The 23,155-nt window shown below is 43.7% G+C and overlaps 2 protein-coding genes and 1 long non-coding RNA gene across 3 annotated transcripts in view; 2 read left to right on the forward strand and 1 right to left on the reverse strand.

The window, feature by feature from the left end:
- LOC118364047 (synaptic vesicle glycoprotein 2A-like) overlaps positions 1-8,823 on the forward strand; it is a 54,169-nt gene extending 45,346 nt beyond the window's left edge. Inside the window, exons 8-13 of the mRNA XM_052489558.1 lie at positions 537-625; positions 1,015-1,179; positions 1,565-1,698; positions 3,054-3,260; positions 3,710-3,869; positions 4,564-8,823. Coding sequence (XP_052345518.1) covers positions 537-625; positions 1,015-1,179; positions 1,565-1,698; positions 3,054-3,260; positions 3,710-3,869; positions 4,564-4,747 — 939 coding nt within the window. The 3' untranslated portion in view covers positions 4,748-8,823. The remainder of the gene's footprint in view (positions 1-536; positions 626-1,014; positions 1,180-1,564; positions 1,699-3,053; positions 3,261-3,709; positions 3,870-4,563) is intronic.
- A 276-nt stretch (positions 8,824-9,099) lies between these two features.
- LOC118364410 (bolA-like protein 1) lies at positions 9,100-11,418 on the forward strand. Its single transcript, XM_035745929.1, has 2 exons — positions 9,100-9,170; positions 10,375-11,418. Exon 2 carries the CDS (start codon positions 10,412-10,414, stop codon positions 10,862-10,864), a length of 453 nt encoding a protein of 150 aa, XP_035601822.1. The 5' UTR covers positions 9,100-9,170; positions 10,375-10,411; the 3' UTR covers positions 10,865-11,418.
- Positions 11,419-11,550: 132 nt separating this feature from the next.
- Positions 11,551-23,155, reverse strand: part of LOC127914290 (uncharacterized) — a 35,288-nt gene continuing 23,683 nt past the window's right edge. The window contains exons 2-3 of the long non-coding RNA XR_008087910.1: positions 12,937-13,336; positions 11,551-12,408 (exon numbers count right to left, since the gene is read on the reverse strand). This is a non-coding gene — a long non-coding RNA (uncharacterized LOC127914290). The remainder of the gene's footprint in view (positions 12,409-12,936; positions 13,337-23,155) is intronic.

A 23,155-nucleotide genomic window follows, 5' to 3' on the forward strand; every position in this document is an offset into this window, starting at 1 on the left:
ACCAGGTAACATACTCTACCTTAATAACCTGTTCAACCAGGTAACATGCTCTACCTTAACCTGTTCAACCAGGTAACATACTCTCCCTTAATAACCTGTTCAACCAGGTAACATAATCTACCTTATGGAGTAGGTTTATGTTTATATGCTCTCAACTACGGAGTGAGAGACTGGAACGATTGTTTGTATATCAGCCCCCGTTGTTTATAAAGTGCCTGTGTGCAGAGATTCCCTAGCTATATTTACTAGCTGTGTTTACTGGCTGTGTTTACTGTTGGCTTGTGTGGAACGTGGAACTTTATGTTCTTTTAATGCTGTTGTAGATTGTAGAAGACTTCCTTTGAGATATATTGTTTGTGTGTGTGTGTGCGTTTGCGTGCCTGTTTGTGTGTGTGTGTGTGTGTGTGTGTGTGTGTGTGTGTGTGTGTGTGTGTGTGTGTGTGTGTGTGTGTGTGTGTGTGTGTGTGTGTGTGTGTGTGTGTGTGTGTGTGTGTGTGTGTGTGTGTGTGTGTGTGTGTGTGTGAACCTCCCTGTAGGTGTGGAGCAACTTCCTGGCCATATTCTCTCCCGAGTACCGTCGCACCACTCTCATGATGATGGCTGTGTGGTTCTCTATGTCGTTCAGGTAAAGTCAAGCTCCCAAAACTGTTTTCAGATAATATACAGCCAAAGTTAGATCCGCATAGAAGGAATTAATGGTATAATAAACTAACTTAATTTCTTGTTTAGATTTTTTATTTATTTGTGTATTAGTATTGTATTCGCGAGGCATTCTGCTGCACTGTTGGGGCTAGTAACATAAGCATTTCACTGCACCTGCTATAACACCTGCAAATCTGCGTATGTGACCAACACACTTTGATTAGATGTTGTCTGTCTCAAGTGAAAATGTAGTTTTACATTACTGATATTGATGATGTAGTTAGTGTCCTATCCCTTCTAAGTGGATTATGTTAAGTATATCATCATGACCCCTACGTCTGTCTTAACATCCATCTCCCTTCTCTCCCTCAGTTACTATGGGCTGACGGTGTGGTTCCCTGACATGATCAAGTATATCCAGAAGCAGGAGTACTCCTCGCGCACCAAGGTCTTCATCAAGGAGAAGGTGGAGCACGTCACCTTCAACTTCACCCTGGAGAACCAGGTGCACCGCAACGGAGAGTACTTCAACAACAAGTGGGTCCCCCTTTCCCTCTTCCCTCATCAGTGTTGTCATAGGAACACAGCAGGGTACCAAGCCATTCATACAGGAAATAGGTCAATGGTCTATCAGTCAAACTCTTTCTCTCTCTCTCTCTCTCTCTCTCTCTCTCTCTCTCTCTCTCTCTCTCTCTCTCTCTCTCTCTCTCTCTCTCTCTCTCTCTCTCTCTCTCTCTCTCTCTCTCTCTCTCTCTCTCTCTCTCTCTCTCTCTCTCTCTCTCTCTCTCTCTCTCTCTCTCTCTCTCTCTCTCTCTCTCTCTCTCTCTCTCTCTCTCTCTCTCTCTCTCTCTCTCTCTCTCTCTCTCTCTCTCTCTCTCTCTGTCCCGATCTCTCTCTCTCTGTCTCTCTATCTCTCTGTCAGGTTTATGAATCTGAAGATGAAGTCCATGGTGTTCGAGGATTCTCTGTTTGAGGAGTGCTACTTTGAAGACATCACCTCCAGCAACACCTTCTTCAAGAACTGCACCTTTATTGCTACCCTCTTCTACAACACAGGTCTGCTGATGAGAGTGTTGTATCAGTGTTTGTTGGAATTATAAGTTGTGTATGTCTTGTTTTTGGGTTTTCCTTCATTAACTCATCTCAGTACTGTAATCTCAATCGTGTTAGTGGCTTCTGTGTTTGATTGACAGAGAAAATACAATTGTCTTCCATATTTTGTCTACGGAGCTAAAAATGTCTCACGTTGTTCATATAGATCTTATGCATTTCTTACTAAGGTGTTCAACCTCTCTTACAGAAACAGAGCCAGAAACAGAGCAGAGAATCAGCTCCAATTATATGCTTCACACAAGACAAAATGGCTCAATTACCATCACTCTACTCCCTGGCCCTGTAACATAATGTAGCAATGCCGACAGAGAGAGGTATCCTAGCAACACAGCCCCAAATCCTATTTTACTTCAGCCTGCATATTACATAACTGTCAGTCATCTCAAAGTGAATGATAGATTTTTCCAGAACAAAAAGCAGCCTGCACAAGAAGATGACTCATCTGTATGGCTGATGAGAAAAGATGGGTAATATTGATGAGCTTGAAGTCCTCTCGATCCAGCGGCAGAATCCAACTTCATCTCTGACATTACACACTCAACGATAGGAACCTACTATCAGCCAAACACAAGCCTATAATGGCTTAGCCTCTCTCTCTCTCTCTCTCTCTCTCTCTCTCTCTCTCTCTCTCTCTCTCTCAAGACGTTATCAGAGCGTACGACAGGGACTATCTAAACGCCTCCCTCTCGTTCTGTTAGGTGTTTGTCCATCATTAGACTAGTCAAGCAATCACTCTGCTGCTATCAGTGCCATGCAGGAGCTACTCATTTGAATTTGAGTTAGAAACTAATTTCACTGCTTTTGCTTTAGTTCTTAATCCCTCTGTGATTTACCACTGAGAGCTAGAAGCTGCTAGATTGTTGCCATAGTGCAGAATGTTAACCCACTATGGGAACAACCACATGATGGATTTATGCTGAGAAGTACAGCAGAGCAAAACCTAGAGATTGGAGGTCAGAGGTTAGGCTTGGACACTATGGACAAACCGTTCTCTTATGTACAGTAGAATAAAGAATTCAGTATTATGAATGTATTTTATTGAGTAACTCATTGAATAGGCCCTAGATATGTGAACCTTAGGCCCCAGTTCATATTCTGTCGTTCATCCGTTAGAATGACTGTGGTTTATGGTACTGTGTTCATATGAAATAGCTGAAACTAAAGATCAGAGCAGTACAGAATGCATTAAAGTCTATCCCTACATTGAATCTATTTAACCACAATTCTCATCAATACACCCCCTCTCCCCCCTCTCCCCACCTTCTCTCCCCTCTCTCCCCACCTTCTCTCCCCTGCAGATCTGTTCAAGTACAGGCTGATCAACAGCAAACTGGTCAACAGCACCTTCCTGCACAACAAGGAGGGCTGCATGCTTAGCGACTTCAGCGACGAGAACAGTGCCTACATGATTTACTTTGTCAGCTTCCTGGGCACATTGGCCGTGTTGCCTGGCAACATTGTGTCGGCGCTGCTCATGGACAAGATTGGACGGCTGAGGATGTTGGGTAATAGAGCGAGGAGTGGCACAGTGTCGTCACGGCTACAATGGTGTCATGTGATTTTGCACCGTACTGTTGGTGCATGTCTTCGACACATAGAGATCACTTTCTAGCGGACCAAACTAATGCACAGTACACTGTGGCCTGAGCCAGTTATCACTTTGTTTTCTATTCTTTTTAAAAACGTCTTTTAATTTCCCACTAAGAGCTAGAAAACAAAATGTTGTCTGTTTAAAACCTATGGTAGATTGGGCACAATTTCCTGTCTCACAACGGCCAAAATGGATTCAGCAAGAATAGCAGGCATATTAAATGACATATTCATAGATTCACTCATTTTCCCTCTCTTCTTCTCTCTTTCTCCCCTTCCCCCCTCCCTCTCTCTACCCCTCTTTACCCCATATCTCCCTCCCTTTCCCTTCCTCCCCATCTCTTTCCCTCCTCTCGCTCTCCAGCGGGCTCCAGTGTGATCTCTTGTGTCAGCTGTTTCTTCCTGTCGTTCGGCAACAGCGAGTCGGCCATGATCGCTCTGCTCTGTTTGTTCGGGGGCATCAGCATCGCCTCCTGGAATGCCCTGGACGTGCTGACGGTGGAGCTCTACCCCTCTGACAAGAGGTAGGAAACCCCAACCAGAGAGCCACACCAAAACCGTGGCACTGTGGAAGGTTGTAGCTTCCAGGGTTTACTGGCAAAAGTGGTGCCTTGATGTGATTGGCTACACTAGATGGAGGCAAATGGAGGAAGTAGTACTGTGTAAGAGCATCGGTGGTAGTGGTGTGTGAGACTGGGTGGGAATCCTTACTGCCACCCCATGGCTGAGTGAACACTGCACTGCCTCAACCAACCTATACTAAATAATCCTGTATATCCCAGTAAACTGGGTTGACTGAAACATTTCTGGCCATTTCAAAACTCTGAGATCTCATCATAGCAGACTAGCTGTTCATTATTATTAACGGAGTTCTAGCCCTGAATGCTGATTGGCTGGCAGCCGTGGTATATCAGACCGTATACCATGGGTATGACAAAACATTTTTTTTACTGCTCTAATTATGTCGGTAACCAGTTTATAAAAGCAATAAGGCACCTCAGGGGTTTGTGGTAAATGGTCAATATACCACACCCCCCATACCTCATTGCTTAATAATATCTGACCATGATTAAATATTATTTTCCAATTTCAGAAAGAGTAGTAGCGCTCCCTATCTGGCTGAACAATCCTCCTGCAGGTGTTACATTATGAGTTCAATCTGAGACTGTTTGAATAGAGGTCATTATGGAACTGACTGATCTTCCTCTCTCCTCCCAGATGCACAGCGTTTGGCTTTCTAAACGCCCTCTGTAAGCTGGCAGCCGTGTTGGGCATCAGCATCTTCACCTCTTTCGTGGGCATTACCAAGGCTGTGCCCATCCTGTTCGCCTCCGGGGCACTTGCAGCGGGCAGCTTCCTGGCGTTCAAGCTGCCGGAGACACGGGGCCAGGTGCTGCAATAATGTGGCCACACCCCTAGGGGGCAACGTGGGGGGCCGGAATGAGTAAGCCACACTGTGAACAACAAGCAGCCCAAGAAACCCCTAAACTCTGCCCTGTACGCCCCATTGAAGTCACAGCCTATTCACAGGAATTAGTTCAATGCAGATGCTGTACAGATCTACTAAGTTGTAAATATTGTGGATTGCCTGATATTGGATGTACTGTTTAGATAGACACATCTCTATACTACTAAGATCTGTGGAACTGTGCTGCCGCTGCTTGACATTGATCCCCATGAATATGCTGTGAGTTGGTCGAGGAAGGGAAGTGCAACCAAACTCTGCCCCTAGACCAACAGAAGCTGTTCCAACTTTAATGCTTGTTCAGTGCAATCTTAATCACTGAGTGTATGTGTTTAGGAGGGTTGAGGAACTAGTTTAGATTCAGGTCCCCAAAATGAAGACAGATTTATGGGGTTATGGGGTAGGGACATGGGGTCTAGTTTATGAGCCATGCCAATAGCCCGTAATAGAAATGACCACTAGCCATCCGATCTGTATTCAGACCAATTTCTCCGATAAGCTCAGCTCACCTCCCATCTACATGTGTCTACATTGTTATGGGAGAACGTCAGTCAAAAATGATGTGTTATGCCTTGATTTGAACCATTTTTGACTTAATGGGTAAACCAAAACATTTCGTTAAACCAAGGCCTCTCCTCATTATCATACCTTCCAAGGTCTTGTGTTTATTTTATGTACAAGATAACTGCCATTTTATAGATGCTAGAACATTCTAGGTTGACTTTTCATTGTGGTTTGAATGAGACTGTTGACAAACGTGATCTGTTGAGCTTTTTCCCTTTAAAACATTCTTTCTAGCCGTTCTATCTCAGTCAATCATAAACAGTCACTCAAATCAATCCTTCAATCTCCATTTCTGACTGTGTTGAAATTTGTTCAGCCCATATTGTTCTCCATGTACATTTTAGAACAACACTTTTGTTCAAACATTCCACGTTTAAAGCACAAATGTTTGCGGATGCAAATATGGCTCTTGTCACAACTTGTTACAATAGTTATTACTATTGATACGTTTTAAACAAAGGTTTAAAATCCCACAGTTCAATCGGCATTCTTGCTTCATGTATCCTGTAGTAACAAATGCCTTCTTTGTTCCATCTGTCTTAGGCATTATGTTTTGCTCTTACAAAATGTGTTTTTGGAAAGTGGTATGCATGTAACTAAGTATGTAAGTGAATTCATGGACAGTTTGCTAGAAAGATAGAACACGATATGAAAGTGGCATTGAAGTGTATCATGTTACTGTACATCAATAAGTCAGATGTTAGATGTTATATCCATATCCTTTTAACGAGATAAATCACACTGCCTTTGATATCATTCGGCTGTTCTAACAGTGACCTTGGATTTCTGGAACATTCTCGCATCCCTTAAACACATCAAACCATTTTAATGTGCACAACTGAAACATCCGTTTTCATTTTTGTGTGATATTTCGATACAGGAACTAGATGTTAAAATGTGGATCGAAAATCTTCAAAATAATGAAGTTGAAAAGACACACAGGTATGGAAAGGATATACTAAACTTCAGTGAAACATTGTGATATATTTTCAGTAGATTTAAATTTATATTTGTTTTGAGTTTGAAATACATGTAGATATATTTACTTTTGGTGTAATATATGTGTTTCAAAAGAGACTATAGTGGTAAGCACATATATGTCATTAAACACTAACATGTACGTCATAGCCCATATCTTATTCTGAGTATAATTCTGATATGGGTGTGAGAATGTGCTTGTTTGCCTGTACAATATTGAACTTTGACCTGCAATATTGATTACTCTTTTGTGGATTCTTGATAGCTTGTTTATTGGTTGTTTTATTCGATACTTGGAGTATGATTAACTGATGTGGCGATACAAGTAAAAGATGCTTTTTTGATCGGATGATCAGAATGAGAATTCAAACTCAATGAGAAGGAGAACATTATTGGATGCTATTGGGAAACATTTCACCAAGCATTGAAATAGAAGTAGTGTAACTTTCCTTTGATTTCCACCTTTGAAGCTTAGAACATCATGCTATATGGGTATATTTTAACATGTTACACACCTCCGCTGAGGTTTGTAATCGTACATGATAGACTAGGACTAAACACTCTGCTAAGGGCAGTGTCCTCATGGGATATCTGATCCATAGATTTCCTGTACATTGGTTTGGTACCAAAACACATTTCCCATTTCCCTTATAGCTAGCACATTGATCATGTGCGGTATGTTCACAATTGCATGTTATAAAGAATCGAACAGAGAAAAGCAACAAGCACTGATTCAGCAACAAAGGAAATGATCATAAACTGCCATTTTTTAGGATAGCAGCCATATGTAGACTTAACAGAATTCTAGATAAAGACTGATCCATTGCACTAAATGTACCTAGCTGTACATGCACAGTTGTTAATGCCTTGCATTCTTCAAAAGACCAAAACCTTTGTGACATAAAATATATCAGTAGCTAGCACATGAAGGGTAACGGAAGGTGACGTACGCACAACAACAACAAGTGACCACTTTAAGACAGTAGCCAAATGATTCATTGGTACCAAATGAGTCATGCATGCAGTTGTGAACAGCACACAAAATAATCAGTATACATTGATTTACAGTTGTCACAGTTGACTATGTATTGACATTGCAACCTCTCACTTTACTTTGTGTTTACATGACCATAAACTAGCATATTCCACACAATCGACATGCATTAGTCTACACATCCAAACCATTCACTGATGGTTTAGTGACTGCCGATCTATAAGTGTGCCATGAGTAACTTCTCATTTATTATTGCCAAATATTTTTGTATGTCTTAAGTTTATACTATGTCATAAAAAAAAAACTGGAATATAGATTTAAATATGTAAATTAAAATACATGAAATATAACATAGATCATTAATAAATATTATAGGTCTTTATAACCTTTGACCCCTTGAAAATATTCCTGTAGTAGGGGGAGCAGTTTTTATAAACTGATCTGGGACGTGGATGGCCAGTCTGTCGGAAAGTACATTTGTCAACAATTCCTCTAAGTAGCAGAGTAATCTTAAAAGATTCCATTTGTTATTGAAGAATCAGCCTCAGCATTGCAGCATGTGTCTGATCTGTGTTTCCATATCCTATCTGTATGTTGTCCTAATTATACCGCCCATGAAATGATAAACAAGGATGTCAATATTATTGTTGTATAGTACGAGATGGAACGCTGTGAAATGCTCAACTATCTATTTACTCTCTCAGTGAACCAGTTCAGGATATTTTAAGTCAAGATTGTTTCTAGTACCTGTAGTTGCATATTTTCAATTCTGTTACAGGGTTTTTTGTATTCTTAACTTGTTGCTCGGTCAACGGTCAATCATGAGTGCAAAAATGTAATTATAGCAATAAGTGTTTGATTATTTGTCTTTTATCTCTCCCCAAAACACTACTGGGAAATTAAGCACATTATATGCTGGGCCTTTTCCACTGAAATGCTGTGTGTTGGCTTCTACTAAATGGGACTGAATGGCTAATATTTACTTCTAAAACTACCCCTAGGTCTTTCAGGCTTTTGTCAATAAGAATATATTGTGATTAATTCATGTAACAGAGAATTTATCACTGTCATTGTACTGTGCTGTAGAATCTGTAGTTGTTTGTATGTAAGTATAGATCATAGTATTAGGAATTACAATACTCTATACAATACAATACTCTATACATGTGGAACCATAAATAAAATACAAAGGACAAAAAAAATGAAGTGTAAATGACAGAATACTATTATATATGTTGTCTTTGATTTTGTGTATTTTGTAAATGAGAATGGAATATAAGTAAATACATCAAAATAAATACTACTGGTTATGAAGAATACTTAAATGTTACAACGTCATGATTCTGTTATAAAGTTTGTGTGTGAGATTTTTTCTTATCTTTTGTCTATGTTTATTTATTTGCACTGTTGTGCAATTGACATTTTCACAACTGCAATGGATAGCAAAGAAAAATAAACTACTGTCCTAATGATGAAACACTTGTAATTATTTAATTTACCGAATTGATCATCAATGATATAATGGATTTCTTGATTTCTGTGCCTAGGGGTCAGAACAGCATCCCACTGGGAACAGATGTCAATCTTATTCCACGTTGGTTCAATGTAATTTCACCAACAGGCATGGTAGCTCATTTAGATTTTTTTTAAACTTTGCAACAAACCTCCACCAGTACAAGATTTACTAGCCTACAAAGACTACAATTTACTGCTGAAATATGAGTCCCAGGCCGTCTACAAAGACTACAATTCAAACAAAGACTACAAGTCCCAGGCAGTCAGCACTTCCTGTGTACGTTGGAAAACCGAGGACACTGTGAAAAGGTAGGTAACGAATACATGTATTACAACTCACTTTGGGTTATTACAGCTTTGATCATTTATTAATAACAACCCAAACTAGCGAAGGTACTATTCGAGGCTACGAAATGCAGTCAATGTGGCTGTGATTACTGCAAGAAGCTTGCTAGCCAGTTAGATAACGTTAGCTAGCTAACGTAGCTAGTTATAGTATGTTGTGAAAGAAATTAGCAAACGTCGTTGCTCAGCATTGCATTTTCATGTATCGAAAGAACATAGATGTTGTAGCTAGAGCTAACAGATACTGGGGTGGGTATAATTTGTGGAACGTTCCAACAGAAATCTGTTCCAAAAACTTTGTAAGTACAAGGTTGCCAACAAACAACGTATACAAAGTAACATGATCAATTCACCGAGCTAACTAGCTGCCGAATAGGCATCAACTCACCACCGAGCTAACTAGCTGCCGAATAGGCATCAACTCACCACGGAGCTAACTAGCTGCCGAATAGGCATCAACTCACCACCGAGCTAACTAGCTGCCGAATAGGCATCAACTCACCACCGAGCTAACTAGCTGCCGAATAGGCATCAACTCACCACCGAGCTAACTAGCTGCCGAATAGGCATCAACTCACCACCGAGCTAACTAGCTGCCGAATAGGCATCAACTCACCACCGAGCTAACTAGCTGCCGAATAGGCATCAACTCACCACGTAGCTTATTCTTAATGTTTGTCCATAGGCTACCAGAGTGAGGACAGACATTTTTCAGGAATAAACGTGGTGATTGAAAAACTGATGAAATAGCCCAATGAAATAGCCCATTCCCTACCCGGTATCTTATTCTGCCTCTATACAACTTTGTATGTGTTGTGTGTTGGCAACTTTGAGATTTATGAAGGTTTTGGAGCGGATTCCAGTTGGAATGTTCCACAGATTTATACCCCCCAGATACTGTAGCTATGTAAAGCAGAGTCTGCTGTAAAATAGCTAGTTTAACAGCAGATAGCGAGCTACTGAATGCGAGCTACAGTGGTTCCAAAAGGGTTATTCGGCTGTCCCCATAGGATAATCCTTTTTGGTTCCAAGTAGAACCCTTTTAGGTTCCATGTAGAACCCTTTCCACAGACGGGACAGCCAAAGAACCCTTTTAGGTTCTAGATAGCACCTTTTTTTCTAAGATTGTAACTTCTGAACCTGAAGAAAGACCACTTCTTCATTGCAGGCTTTCTACAGTCGTCGCCTTCCCCAAAATCCTCTGAATGCTGCCCAGTGTTCTCCGCTGTGCTTGTCCAATCTCCACCACCCTCGCCTTCACCAGGCCCTTAACCCACTTCAGACCCCACATGGCTCCTGATCCCAACCGCCCCGTGGAGGGGGCCATACGGACCAAGCTCACCCAGCAGTTGGAGCCAGAACACCTGGAGGTCCACAATGAGAGCCACATGCACGCCGTGCCCCCTGGATCCGAGTCCCACTTCAGAGTCCTGGTGGTCAGCCCACGCTTCGACGGCCTCTCCCTGCTACAGCGCCACCGCCTTGTCAACGAGACCCTAGCCGAGGAGCTGAAGAGCTGTGTCCACGCGCTGGCCATCCAGGCCAAGACACCCCTGCAGTGGGGCAGCAACCCCAGCATAGTCAAGAGCCCACCCTGCATGGGAGGATCCAAGGGGGACCACACGGTGGAGGAGAAACTCAAGGCTGGACGGGACTGACCAGCAAAACTCAGCAGTCATCAACCCTGGTTCTAGAGAGTAACAGCCTGTGCAGGCTTTGGTTCCAGCACTAACTCATCTATTAAAATGTGTTGTCTGTTCAATACCTTGATAAGTTTAATCAGGTCTGGAACAAAAGCCTGCAGTTGAAGAGGGTGTCAATTAACATTGTTGTAAACTAGTGTGTTATCATTTCAATACTGCTTGAGAGATTGTTTCTAAATGAGCAGCATCGCTTCGGTCTCTTGGCAGTTTAATTCAAGAAGAGTTTGGTTTTAGATTAGACTCTTGCATTTTAGTGGCCATCACTAGAAGGCCTCAAGATCTTGTAGTTCAGTAGCATGTGGTACATTGAACTATATGATATGAAGTGATGGAGTGTGTCTGTGTTTTGTCTGAAAATACAATGTCTTGTATGTGAGGTCAGAAGTACACAAAGTCGAGACAGAATAAAGAATGTTTTCTCAAGGTGCATTGGGGCAGTTTTGTGATTAGCATTATTTCCCCCCCAAAGGGCTTGGGTGTCTGCTAATAAAAATACATATTTGATGACATTTTACTTGTAATGTTTTTGTTTTGCATGCTACCTTTGAATACACCTCTGCAATATAGGTTTAAAAACGTGCTGTGTTTTGATTTTGAAACGGAACAGTAAGTGTAGTACTAGTGGTACCATGTGAGGGCAGTATGTGCAAATGTTCTGTTGATGTGAAGTACAGAGTTGACGGAATGATGACACATGGCTTGGTTATTTTCCTATGACACTGCCTTTCATCAATTCTTCAATATGGTAATTATTAAATCCAATACTTTTGATTTCATTTCTCTCCATACCAAAATGTCAGTGTCATAGCAACAGGGGATAATCACTCAAATGAATATAAAGTGTTGGTTAATAGAGGTGGTCAAACTCGATTGTCTTAACTCACATACAGGGTGTATCACAGTTCACTTACTTCCTTATCAATTTGACTTATTAGCCTGTCTTTTCTAATTATTGTGGATGGCTTGGGGCCAGACGACAGGGTGAAAGATGCTGGTGGTTCTCAGAATGACATATCCTAACCCTATCATGACCATGTGTCTCTATTTCTGTCTCGGCTGTATGTGTCAACGTGAAGGTCCTCTTGTCCTACCCTCAACCCCAGGACCTGTCAAAATATCTGTTATTACAAAAACATGTAAGAGTAATGACACGAAAAACATTGTTGGTGATAGCCTAAAAAAACAGTGAACGAACATCTTTTCCCAATGTGTTGTTTTTCCGATAAATTAGTAAACATTTTAATGTTTTAGGAGGTTTTATTGAAATATTTCAGTACATCAACAAACAGTTTAACTTTAAAATATGCAACTAAATCAAAACAACCATCCAAGTGGCCATTTCTCCCATGAATGTTTTAAGCGCTGAAAAGCTCATAAAGATGGTCCTTATTGAATGTGGAGACAACTCAAGGTTGACTTCTACAAACATCCCTGTCTGGAGCAGACGACCCGTCAGGCATTACAAAAGGCCCCATGAGGAAGGTGAACAACTGGTATCACTGGTTTGAAAAAGGAAAACAGTAACACAACCATTTTATGACCCTGTCCATTAGAGTCAGGCCTCAGGGGGAGACGTAAACTACTACACAGGGGCAAAAAGCGAAGGGTGAAGGCAATTGCAATAAAGTCTACTGCCTCGGGAAGCAAAGACTTGTCTCTGCAAATTAGATTTACCTGTCACAATTCCAGGTGCTGTTATGAGGGAGTGGTGAGGAGGACACGTCAACCATTTTAAGCTAGCATAGCATAGTGCTGTTGCAACAAAAATGACAAAGTTGATTGGCTGATATCCATCATAAGTTATGAGATTAGAGTTTGTCAGAGTTTATTGAACTGCTAGTTCACAACTCAATCAGAACATTCTGATGGTGTATAGGTAGCATGGGTTAGGGTAAATTGCTTTCCAATTGGTAATACTTTGAAATGTATTCATTAAAAGTATAAATAATGTTGACATATGTGGTATCTTCAATTCATGAACTGAATGGAAATGAAATATTAAAAACTAAAACAAATTAAAGCCAAACCTGGAAGATGGGCTGCTTTCCCTCTGGCTGGTCACTGGTGATGATAGATCATTCAGGGGGTCCCGGGTTGCCCACGTGTCCCGGTCTGGGTGATCCATCAGTGGGAACCCACCTCAGTGGTAGCCCGCTCTACGTCAGAGCCAGGAGTGATGGTGCCAGGCCGGGCTGGGACCCTGGGCAAGGCAGGGTTCCCGCGATGGCCCCTGATTTACGCTCCCTGCTCTGGACCAGTGCTTCTTTTGCACAGCTGCCCCCTCCAGGTTGGCGATCAGGGGGGCTCGAGGAGAAGAGGGAGGGAGGCACCAAATGGGTTTCTACTCTGAGAAAAGGCCCTGCTGGGGCCTGCTTGACCGTCCCAGGGGACTATCTGCCTCCACAGCCCCCTTGTCATCTGCAGTGTCTGTGCAGCATGTGTGTGGAGGGAAAATAGCCTTTTTAACACATTTAGTTCAACCCTACTAGTAACAACAATTGTTAAATTTACGTGTTTTGAATGATAAAGTTGGGGTTGGTACACATTTAAAAACAATTTATCATTGTAGGAAATGTTACACAGACCCATGACTATTACATGGGATGATTTGTACTAGCTTTATTATTCTATTTTTCCTTAAAAACATACTTTGGCATGTCTTCACAGTACACTCGTAGGTCAAAATAGGGAATACATCACATTCAAAACACTAATTATAAGTTAGAAACTTCAGAAACGGTTTTAAAAAGTTCACAGTGATCTGATAAATAATCATTATCTGGTTTCACAATGTGAGAAAAAACAAATGTTGGATTTAAGATGATGGTAATAGCCTATTAAGTCCTTTAATTGGAAAGTTTTTCTCTCTCACACCACACTGCCTACTAATGAATTCAGTGAATGGGTGGCTTGAAAGAGAAGGACAAAGAAAGAGATAGGGGAAGACAATATCCTTGTGTGGGAGAATTAGTTACACTCAGTAGTCTAAGTATTCAAAGCAGAGTTAAAGGGCTGCATGGATTAAGAGAAAAGTCCACACAGGTGGGCTCTGGGAGAAACCAGGGTCACTTGACAGGACGTTACCTCGTTTGATAAACACCAGCCGTGCTCACAGGAAGAAGGAAGGGAGTTATTTTATAGGGGAATTAACTGGCGCTTCACATCAGGTATTTATTAAGGCAGATCTCCCAGGTGTGTAGTGCAACCAAGTCAAGCAAAACATCTTGGAGGGTTGCTTAATGAGAAACATCTTGGATCTAAACTTCATAATGGTCAGTACATAGTCATACGGATAAGGGTTGTATTTGAGTCTTCATGGGAGATGAGTTAAACAATCTCAAACAGTCAATCACACGTAATCACTTTTGCACATTTTCCTCTGCACATTTGTCAATCATGTCATTAGATGAGAAGCATTTTTCTACCTTTGCATTTTTCTACATTTTCACTTCTTTTATTCTGTTTGCAAGAACGTTTGACCTCTTCACAAACTCCAGCCATAAAATAAGCAGGTCATATTGATTGTTTTCCCCCCTTTTCAACCAAAGAAGACAAAATGTTCAGTTGTGTAAAAATATCTACTCAATCGCCGAACTCGAAAAAATTATGAAATCGAGTAACATTTTGCATGTGCCACGCAGAGTATCTGCCTTTGTGTGATGACGACCTTTGGTGTGCATGGTTCGCTGACTCACATGACAGTGGAAAACCATGACATCAGAGTTGAGGCTGGGGCTGGTTAAGGCTGGTTTTGGGCCAGAGTGCACAGGCCTTACCCCTAAGCCTTCTGGAGGATCCACACTCAGTAATTGACATGTATGCCTCTTATACTCTCCCCTGCAGGGCTTCAACTAGAGGAGTGTACATGTCAAGACAGATGGGACATAGATAAGACTCCCTCTTTCAACCTCGTCTCTCTCTGTCCTCCCTCCTGCCTCTCTCTTTCTCAGCCCCCTGTCAAGCGTTTGAGCAACCTCTGATCTTTTGTTGATCTATGATGCATCTTTTAACCTGTTCCCGTTCCTTTCTCAACCTTCCCTCTTCTTCTAATCGCCCTTCAACTGTTTTTAGTTTAGGACACCCCTCTCAATCCGCTCTCAATCTGCTCTCGGCCCCCACCCGTAGTTTCTCTCGATGTCCTACTATTTTCAAACTTTCCCTCAACTTTACCTCAACTGTTTCAAAGCACCCCCTCTGAATCCACTTCCAGCCGCCTTGCTCATCCTCTCAGAGCTTTTTTATTTTCTTTCTCGCCGCCTTCTTCTAACTTTTCTCAACCCTTCCCTCAACCTCCGTTCCACTCTTAACTTTTCCTCAACTCTCTCTCAACTTTTTAGCCGGCCCTCATGTCAATCCTCTGTAGACCACCTAACGTAGCCTGGCTGCCCTTTGTCCTTCAACCTTCTCTCAACTTTTTCTCAACCAGCCCTGCCATTCAAATGAGCTCCATGCTCTGCTTCTTATAGAGGAATACCAATGCTGAGCCCCCCAGAGAGCTGACAGAGCCTATTTATGTGTAATGCACAGCCTGAAGCTATTATCATATTACCAAGTGATGTTATTGATTTGCCCCCTGAGTATGACTTAATTTTCATGTTTTTAGTCAGAGGTTGTAAGTTATTCAAACATAAATGTTAGGAATTTTTTGTATTTTGAGTGACAGCCGACAGAGGTACATGAGCCTATGGCTGTAGGGTGCGGCGCCTGCTTTGGCAACAACTCTCTCTTCCTTATGGTCTCTTTCTGGTTTAGTTTGTTGGAGCAAAATGCACTGACATGGATGGTTACTCATAAATGTAACTTCAACTCATAATTCATTCCCTGTCTATAGGAAATGATCAGACCATGCGCAGATACTGAATAGATGAATGCTTCATTCTCAGGATGTTGAGGAAGTATTTAAGAGCAAACAGTAGCTATTCCACACAGTGCTATGGGGCCTCTTTTTCCTGTTGGAAAAACAAGTGGTCACGGTCGGGTCACCCAAACCTAACGTTGCGGTAAACTCTCATGAATGCCCCCCATTCTATGCCAACCTGCTGAATTGCTGATGAAAGGCACCTGGTGTGCGTTGCTAGTGGTAGTAGTGTCCTATAAAAACCCATGAGTGAGATCGTTTGTCCGGGCGTAGGGCATCCCAATGCGAGTCCAGCGAATAGAGGGTTAATCTTCATCATTTCAGATGTACGGTCAAGCTGAAAAGAGCCAGAACGCTTGACTCGGGGCTCCGACAAAATGTGATCTATTGTTCATCTGTCGGGCGCCCGTGATATATTCTATCCTACACTCTCGGACAAAACGTACCCGGCGATTATACAAGCGGGGCCACTGGCCTGCAACAACGCCAGCTCAGGGAGTTTGGACACCAGGGTGTTTGACCTCTCGGGTCCTCTTGCTCTTTTGTTCCCAGTGACCTCTGTTGCTTTTACCCCCCCTCTGAACCTCAGTCCCCGCCCTCACTCTCCCACACACCCTTCACACAAACAAATAAAGAAATGGGGCCCTCCAGTTTATTTTATTAGCACTTTGAAACCCAGGCCTTTTAAAGGGGAGGAGAGAAAAATAATAATAGGATAGCCTTTTAATTTGAAGAGTTATTAGGGTTCAAATAAAACAACGGGGCTCGGGTGAAGCTCTGAGTCAGATGGGGTTGTCACCGTGTTTGATTTTAGGAACCCCTCTGTTTTTGTCTTTGACCTTGGAGCTCTGAAATGGTGGAAAACGCAGACTTGGAGACCCCAGATCACATTTTGACGACAGTGAGGGGGGTTGGTGACCATATGGGCTCACACTGAGGACTGATGCAGGGGTTCTCTCTCTCTCTCTCTCTCTCTCTCTCTCTCTCTCTCTCTCTCCCTCTCCTCTCTCTCTCTCTCTCTCTCTCTCTCTCTCTCTCTCTCTCTCTCTCTCTCTCTCTCTCTCTCTCTCTCTCTCTCTCTCTCTCTCTCTCTCTCTCTCTCTCTCTCTCTCTCTCTCTCTCAAAAGTATGCCCAACACACACACTTTTTCTTCAACAGCTAATGTGGATCAAGTATTAAATAAATACACATACAGGACTGGTGGTGTATGTTCATTGCCACGGGGCTGTTGTCCCCTTGTCTAACTCTGAATTGACCTAGTGAATAGTGGTGGGTAGGCAGTCCCTGCCCCTTCCTGAATCCAATTTACAGTAAACACTCTCCACATAGGTCTCCGCTCCACTGAACCTGTGTAGGGCTTGTATGCCCACTTCTCTTGTTCCCTCTCCTCTACTTCCCACCTCTTCCCCTGTTCCTCCACTTTACAGTTGGTTCTTGCATCAACTTTTCGACTGTTTACTAAACAGACCTACAGACTCTCTTGCAGCCCTCCCCCTCTTTCCTCACATGCATGTCTTTGTTTGGGATCATCTAAGCAGAAAATGGTTTTGCCCTCAGAACAGCCTCAATTTGTCATGGTATGGGCTCTACAAGGTGTTGAAAGCGTTCCACAGGGATGTTGGCCTATGTTGACTCCAATGCTTCCCACAGTTGTGTCAAGTTGGCTGGATGTCCTTTGCGTGGTGGACCATTCTTGATTGCTACGGGAAACTGTTGAGGCTGAAAAACCTAGCAGTGTTGCAGTTCTGGGCACATCCAAACCAGTGCACCTGGCACCTACTTCCATGCCCTGTTCAAAGGTACTTAAATATTTTGTCTCGCCCATTCACCCTCTGAACGGCATACATACACAATCCATGTCTCAAGGCTTAAAAATCCTTCTTTAACCTGTCACCTTCCCTTCTACACTGATTGAAGTGGATTTAACAAGTGACATCAATAAGAGATCATAGCTTTCACCTGGATTCCCCTGGTCAGTCTATGTCATGGAAAGAGCAGGTGTTCCTAATGTTTTGTACACTCTGTGTATACCAGCAGCATGCCTGGCGTTAAATTGCGGTGCGAGACAGGAGTATTTAGGCGCTCATTCTGGGAGAGGGAAATCTGACAGTGCCAGTCTCCTTCCCTGAGGGGGAAAACCCCAGAGCACAGGGGAAGTTCAGCAGCTATACACAACACTGCAGAACACAGCCTAGCACAGAACATAACAGTCTATCACAGAACACAACAGTCTTATCACAGAACACAACAGTCTATCACAGAGCACAACGACCTAGCACAGAGCCCAACGGCCTAGCACAGAACACAACGGCCTAGCACAGAACACAACGGCCTAGCACAGAACACAACGGCCTAGCACAGAACACAACGGCCCAGCACAGAACACAACGGCCTAGCACAGAACACAACGGCCTAGCACAGAACACAACAACCCAGCACAGAACACAACAACCCAGCACAGAACACAATGGCCTAGCACAGAGCCCAACGGCCTAGCACAGAACACAACGGCCTAGCACAGAACACAACGGCCTAGCACAGAACACAACGGCCTAGCACAGAACACAACGGCCTAGCACAGAACACAACGGCCTAGCACAGAACACAACGGCCCAGCACAGAACACAACGGCCTAGCACAGAACACAACAACCCAGCACAGAACACAACAACCCAGCACAGAACACAACAACCCAGCACAGAACACAACAACCCAGCACAGAACACAACAACCCAGCACAGAACACAATGGCCTAGCACAGAACACAACAACCCAGCACAGAACACAACAACCCAGCACAGAACACAACGGCCCAGCACAGAACACAACAACCCAGCACAGAACACAACAACCCAGCACAGAACACAATGGCCAGCACAGAACACAACAACCCAGCACAGAACACAACAACCCAGCACAGAACACAACAACCCAGCACAGAACACAACGGCCTAGCACAGAACACAACAACCCAGCACAGAACACAACAACCCAGCACAGAACACAACAACCTAGCACAGAACACAACAACCTAGCACAGAACACAACAACCCAGCACAGAACACAACAACCCAGCACAGAACACAACAACCCAGCACAGAACACAACAACCCAGCACAGAACACAACAACCTAGCACAGAACACAACAACCCAGCACAGAACACAACAACCCAGCACAGAACACAACGGCACAGAACACAGAACACAACAACCCAGCACAGAACACAACAACCCAGCACAGAACACAACAACCCAGCACAGAACACAACAACCCAGCACAGAACACAACAACCCAGCACAGAACACAACAACCCAGCACAGAACACAACAGCCTAGCACAGAACACAACAACCCAGCACAGAACACAACAACCCAGCACAGAACACAACAACCCAGCACAGAACACAACAACCCAGCACAGAACACAACAACCCAGCACAGAACACAACAACCCAGCACAGAACACAACAACCCAGCACAGAACACAACAACCCAGCACAGAACACAACAACCCAGCACAGAACACAACAACCCAGCACAGAACACAACAACCCAGCACAGAACACAACGGCCTAGCACAGAACACAACAACCCAGCACAGAACACAACAACCTAGCACAGAACACAACAACCCAGCACAGAACACAACAACCTAGCACAGAACACAACAACCCAGCACAGAACACAACAACCCAGCACAGAACACAACAGCCCAGCACAGAACACAACAACCCAGCACAGAACACAACAACCCAGCACAGAACACAACAACCCAGCACAGAACACAACAACCCAGCACAGAACACAACGGCCTAGCACAGAACACAACAACCCAGCACAGAACACAACAACCCAGCACAGAACACAACAACCCAGCACAGAACACAACAACCCAGCACAGAACACAACAACCCAGCACAGAACACAACGGCCTAGCACAGAACACAACAACCCAGTACAGAACACAACAACCCAGCACAGAACACAACGGCTTAGCACAGAACACAACGGCCTAGCACAGAACACAACAACCCAGCACAGAACACAACGGCCTAGCACAGAACACAACAACCCAGCACAGAACACAACAACCCAGCACAGAACACAACAACCCAGCACAGAACACAACAACCCAGCACAGAACACAACAACCCAGCACAGAACACAACAACCCAGCACAGAACACAACAACCCAGCACAGAACACAACAACCCAGCACAGAACACAACAGCCTAGCACAGAACACAACAACCTAGCACAGAACACAACAGCCTAGCACAGAACACAACAGCCTAGCACAGAACACAACAACCCAGCACAGAACACAACAACCCAGCACAGAACACAACAACCCAGCACAGAACACAACAGCCTAGCACAGAACACAACAACCCAGCACAGAACACAACAACCCAGCACAGAACACAACAGCCTAGCACAGAACACAGCGGCCTAGCACAGAACACAACTGCCTAGCACAGAACACAACTGCCTAGCACAGAACACAACTGCCTAGCACAGAACACAACAACCCAGCACAGAACACAACAACCCAGCACAGAACACAACAGCCTAGCACAGAACACAACAGCCTAGCACAGAACACAACGGCCTAGCACAGAACACAACAACCCAGCACAGAACACAACAACCCAGCACAGAACACAACAACCCAGCACAGAACACAACAGCCTAGCACAGAACACAACAGCCTAGCACAGAACACAACGACACAGGTCGTTCAAAGAAAGATTTAACCCATTAATTACTGAATATGGTGAGATATTTGATAGCGAGTTTGTAAATGCACCAAACCAAGACAGGATCACCAACATGGCAAGGGTTGATAAAAATGGATGAACTCTTCATCTGAAAATAATTGACACCCAGAATCATAATTCTGTGATGCGGCCGACAGCAGAAGACAGATGTGAGATGGTGCTGAGAGGAGGGATGTGAGATGGTGCTGAGAGGAGGGATGTGAGATGGTGCTGAGAGGAGAGATGTGAGATGGTGCTGAGAGGAGAGATGTGAGATGGTGCTGAGAGGAGGGATGTGAGATGGTGCTGAGAGGAGAGATGTGAGATGGTGCTGAGAGGAGAGATGTGAGATGGTGCTGAGAGGAGGGATGTGAGATGGTGCTGAGAGGAGGGATGTGAGATGGTGCTGAGAGGAGAGATGTGAGATGGTGCTGAGAGGAGAGATGTGAGATGGTGCTGAGAGGAGAGATGTGAGATGGTGCTGAGAGGAGAGATGTGAGATGGTGCTGAGAGGAGAGATGTGAGATGGTGCTGAGAGGAGGGATGTGAGATGGTGCTGAGAGGAGGGATGTGAGATGGTGCTGAGAGGAGAGATGTGAGATGGTGCTGAGAGGAGAGATGTGAGATGGTGCTGAGAGGAGGGATGTGAGATGGTGCTGAGAGGAGAGATGTGAGATGGTGCTGAGAGGAGAGATGTGAGATGGTGCTGAGAGGAGAGATGTGAGATGGTGCTGAGAGGAGAGATGTGAGATGGTGCTGAGAGGAGGGATGTGAGATGGTGCTGAGAGGAGAGATGTGAGATGGTGCTGAGAGGAGAGATGGTGCTGAGAGGAGAGATGTGAGATGGTGCTGAGAGGAGAGATGTGAGATGGTGCTGAGAGGAGAGATGTGAGATGGTGCTGAGAGGAGAGATGTGAGATGGTGCTGAGAGGAGAGATGTGAGATGGTGCTGAGAGGAGAGATGTGAGATGGTGCTGAGAGGAGAGATGTGAGATGGTGCTGAGAGGAGAGATGTGAGATGATGCTGAGAGGAGAGATGTGAGTAATATAAGTGGCTTGCTCCTGGACGGCCAACTAGGTCAAGAGAATCAACGCGGGGGTGAAGGGGCTCACAAAGGCGTGAGGAGAAGGTCAACCGTGAAATTCCCCCCTCTTTGCCACTGTGACCCCCCAGGGAGGAGTCTTAAGGACTGGAGAGGAATGTGTATGTGTGTGTATGTGCGCGTGCAGGTGTGTACGGGTGTGTGAGAGTGCGTGTTAGAATAGTATGTCTATTCATGTTGAGTGTGTGTGTGTGTATAGTATTTCTATGAATGTTTTGTGGTGTGTGCGCATGTATGTTCGTGTGTGCGTACGTGTGCTTGCATGTATGTGTGTGCGCGTGTATCTAGGTCGGGATTCCTCTTTATCCGCCCTGCAGTCAAACAACTCATCCTTGTCATACGCCTCATGCCGCCCCACTTGGCAGGTTTTTTGTTGTTGCATTCTCTCCACGTCAGCACTCACCTACAGTACTACCGCTATGGTTACTCGCATATTGTTTACTAGGGGATTGTCTTCTCCTGTAAATCCTTATTTAGTCTCAATGCTTATTACTAAATGCTATGATTTTTTACATTTATGGTTGTAGTAACGTAGACAGGTGAAGTGTAATTACAGTGTAGGTGCACATTGTTAGCACTTAAAACTGTTATTTTAATTCTTATAAAGGAGACTTCTTAAGAAGGGCATTTATTTTCCAGTAAGACACTGTAGCCAAAACAAGTTGCAATCAACACAGATAGTACGTCCCCCAAACGCAGACAGACCAGTGACCCCTGTTCCTTTTGAGGTGTGTTTCAAATGAACATCACATTGACTCGTTAAAGTAGTAGCCATTCTGGTCCTAGAGAGTCTCATGGAGTCCTAGACTCAGTGTTCCCTTTCTCGCCCAAGTCTTGTCCAAAAACTTGAGTTGAACACTGTGAACTGATGTCAAACTACGATTTACGTGACAACTTGAGTAATGCACACACATCTTAAGTTAGGATTTGGGATGTTAATGAACTCAAAACCAGAGACTGTTGTGTTATGTTCATAATGACTTATGGTCATTTCCCTCCAAAACGAATCTAAAATACTAAACTGGTCAGAGCTGGCTTCTTTCAGAAGAATCCAAACTATAATCGATCATCGGTGAGAGAGGCCTTATGTAAGCTTATGTAAGAGCAGGGAGAGTGATTTCCCCTGTGAGCATAGTTTAGCCTCACCATGCTGAAAGTCCACATAATGAATGAGTATTAAGCTACGGTAGCCACGGTCAGAGCTTGTAAGTGATGACTGAGGAATTTACTGTAAAGGTCAGTCAGAGGACCTGGCGGTGTGTGTGTTGGATGCTAAAAATGTATTTGAACAGCTTTGCAAAAGGAAATGAAAGACCATGAGCAATTACACATTATTACATAAACATTAACATATTTGATAACGTTTCAAGTTCAGTAACCATAAAACAACCCAAAACCCAAAACAATGTATCACTTATGGTCTCCATTTTGTTTGTGATTGTGTGTGTGTGTGTATGTGTTGATGCTTCTGTGTTGTGTGTGTTAGGAGTGGTAGGACGTAGGGCTGGGGGGTCAGTCAGCAG

The sequence above is a fragment of the Oncorhynchus keta genome, chromosome 31, assembly GCF_023373465.1.
Source record: "Oncorhynchus keta strain PuntledgeMale-10-30-2019 chromosome 31, Oket_V2, whole genome shotgun sequence".
NCBI classification, from domain to species: domain Eukaryota; kingdom Metazoa; phylum Chordata; class Actinopteri; order Salmoniformes; family Salmonidae; genus Oncorhynchus; species Oncorhynchus keta.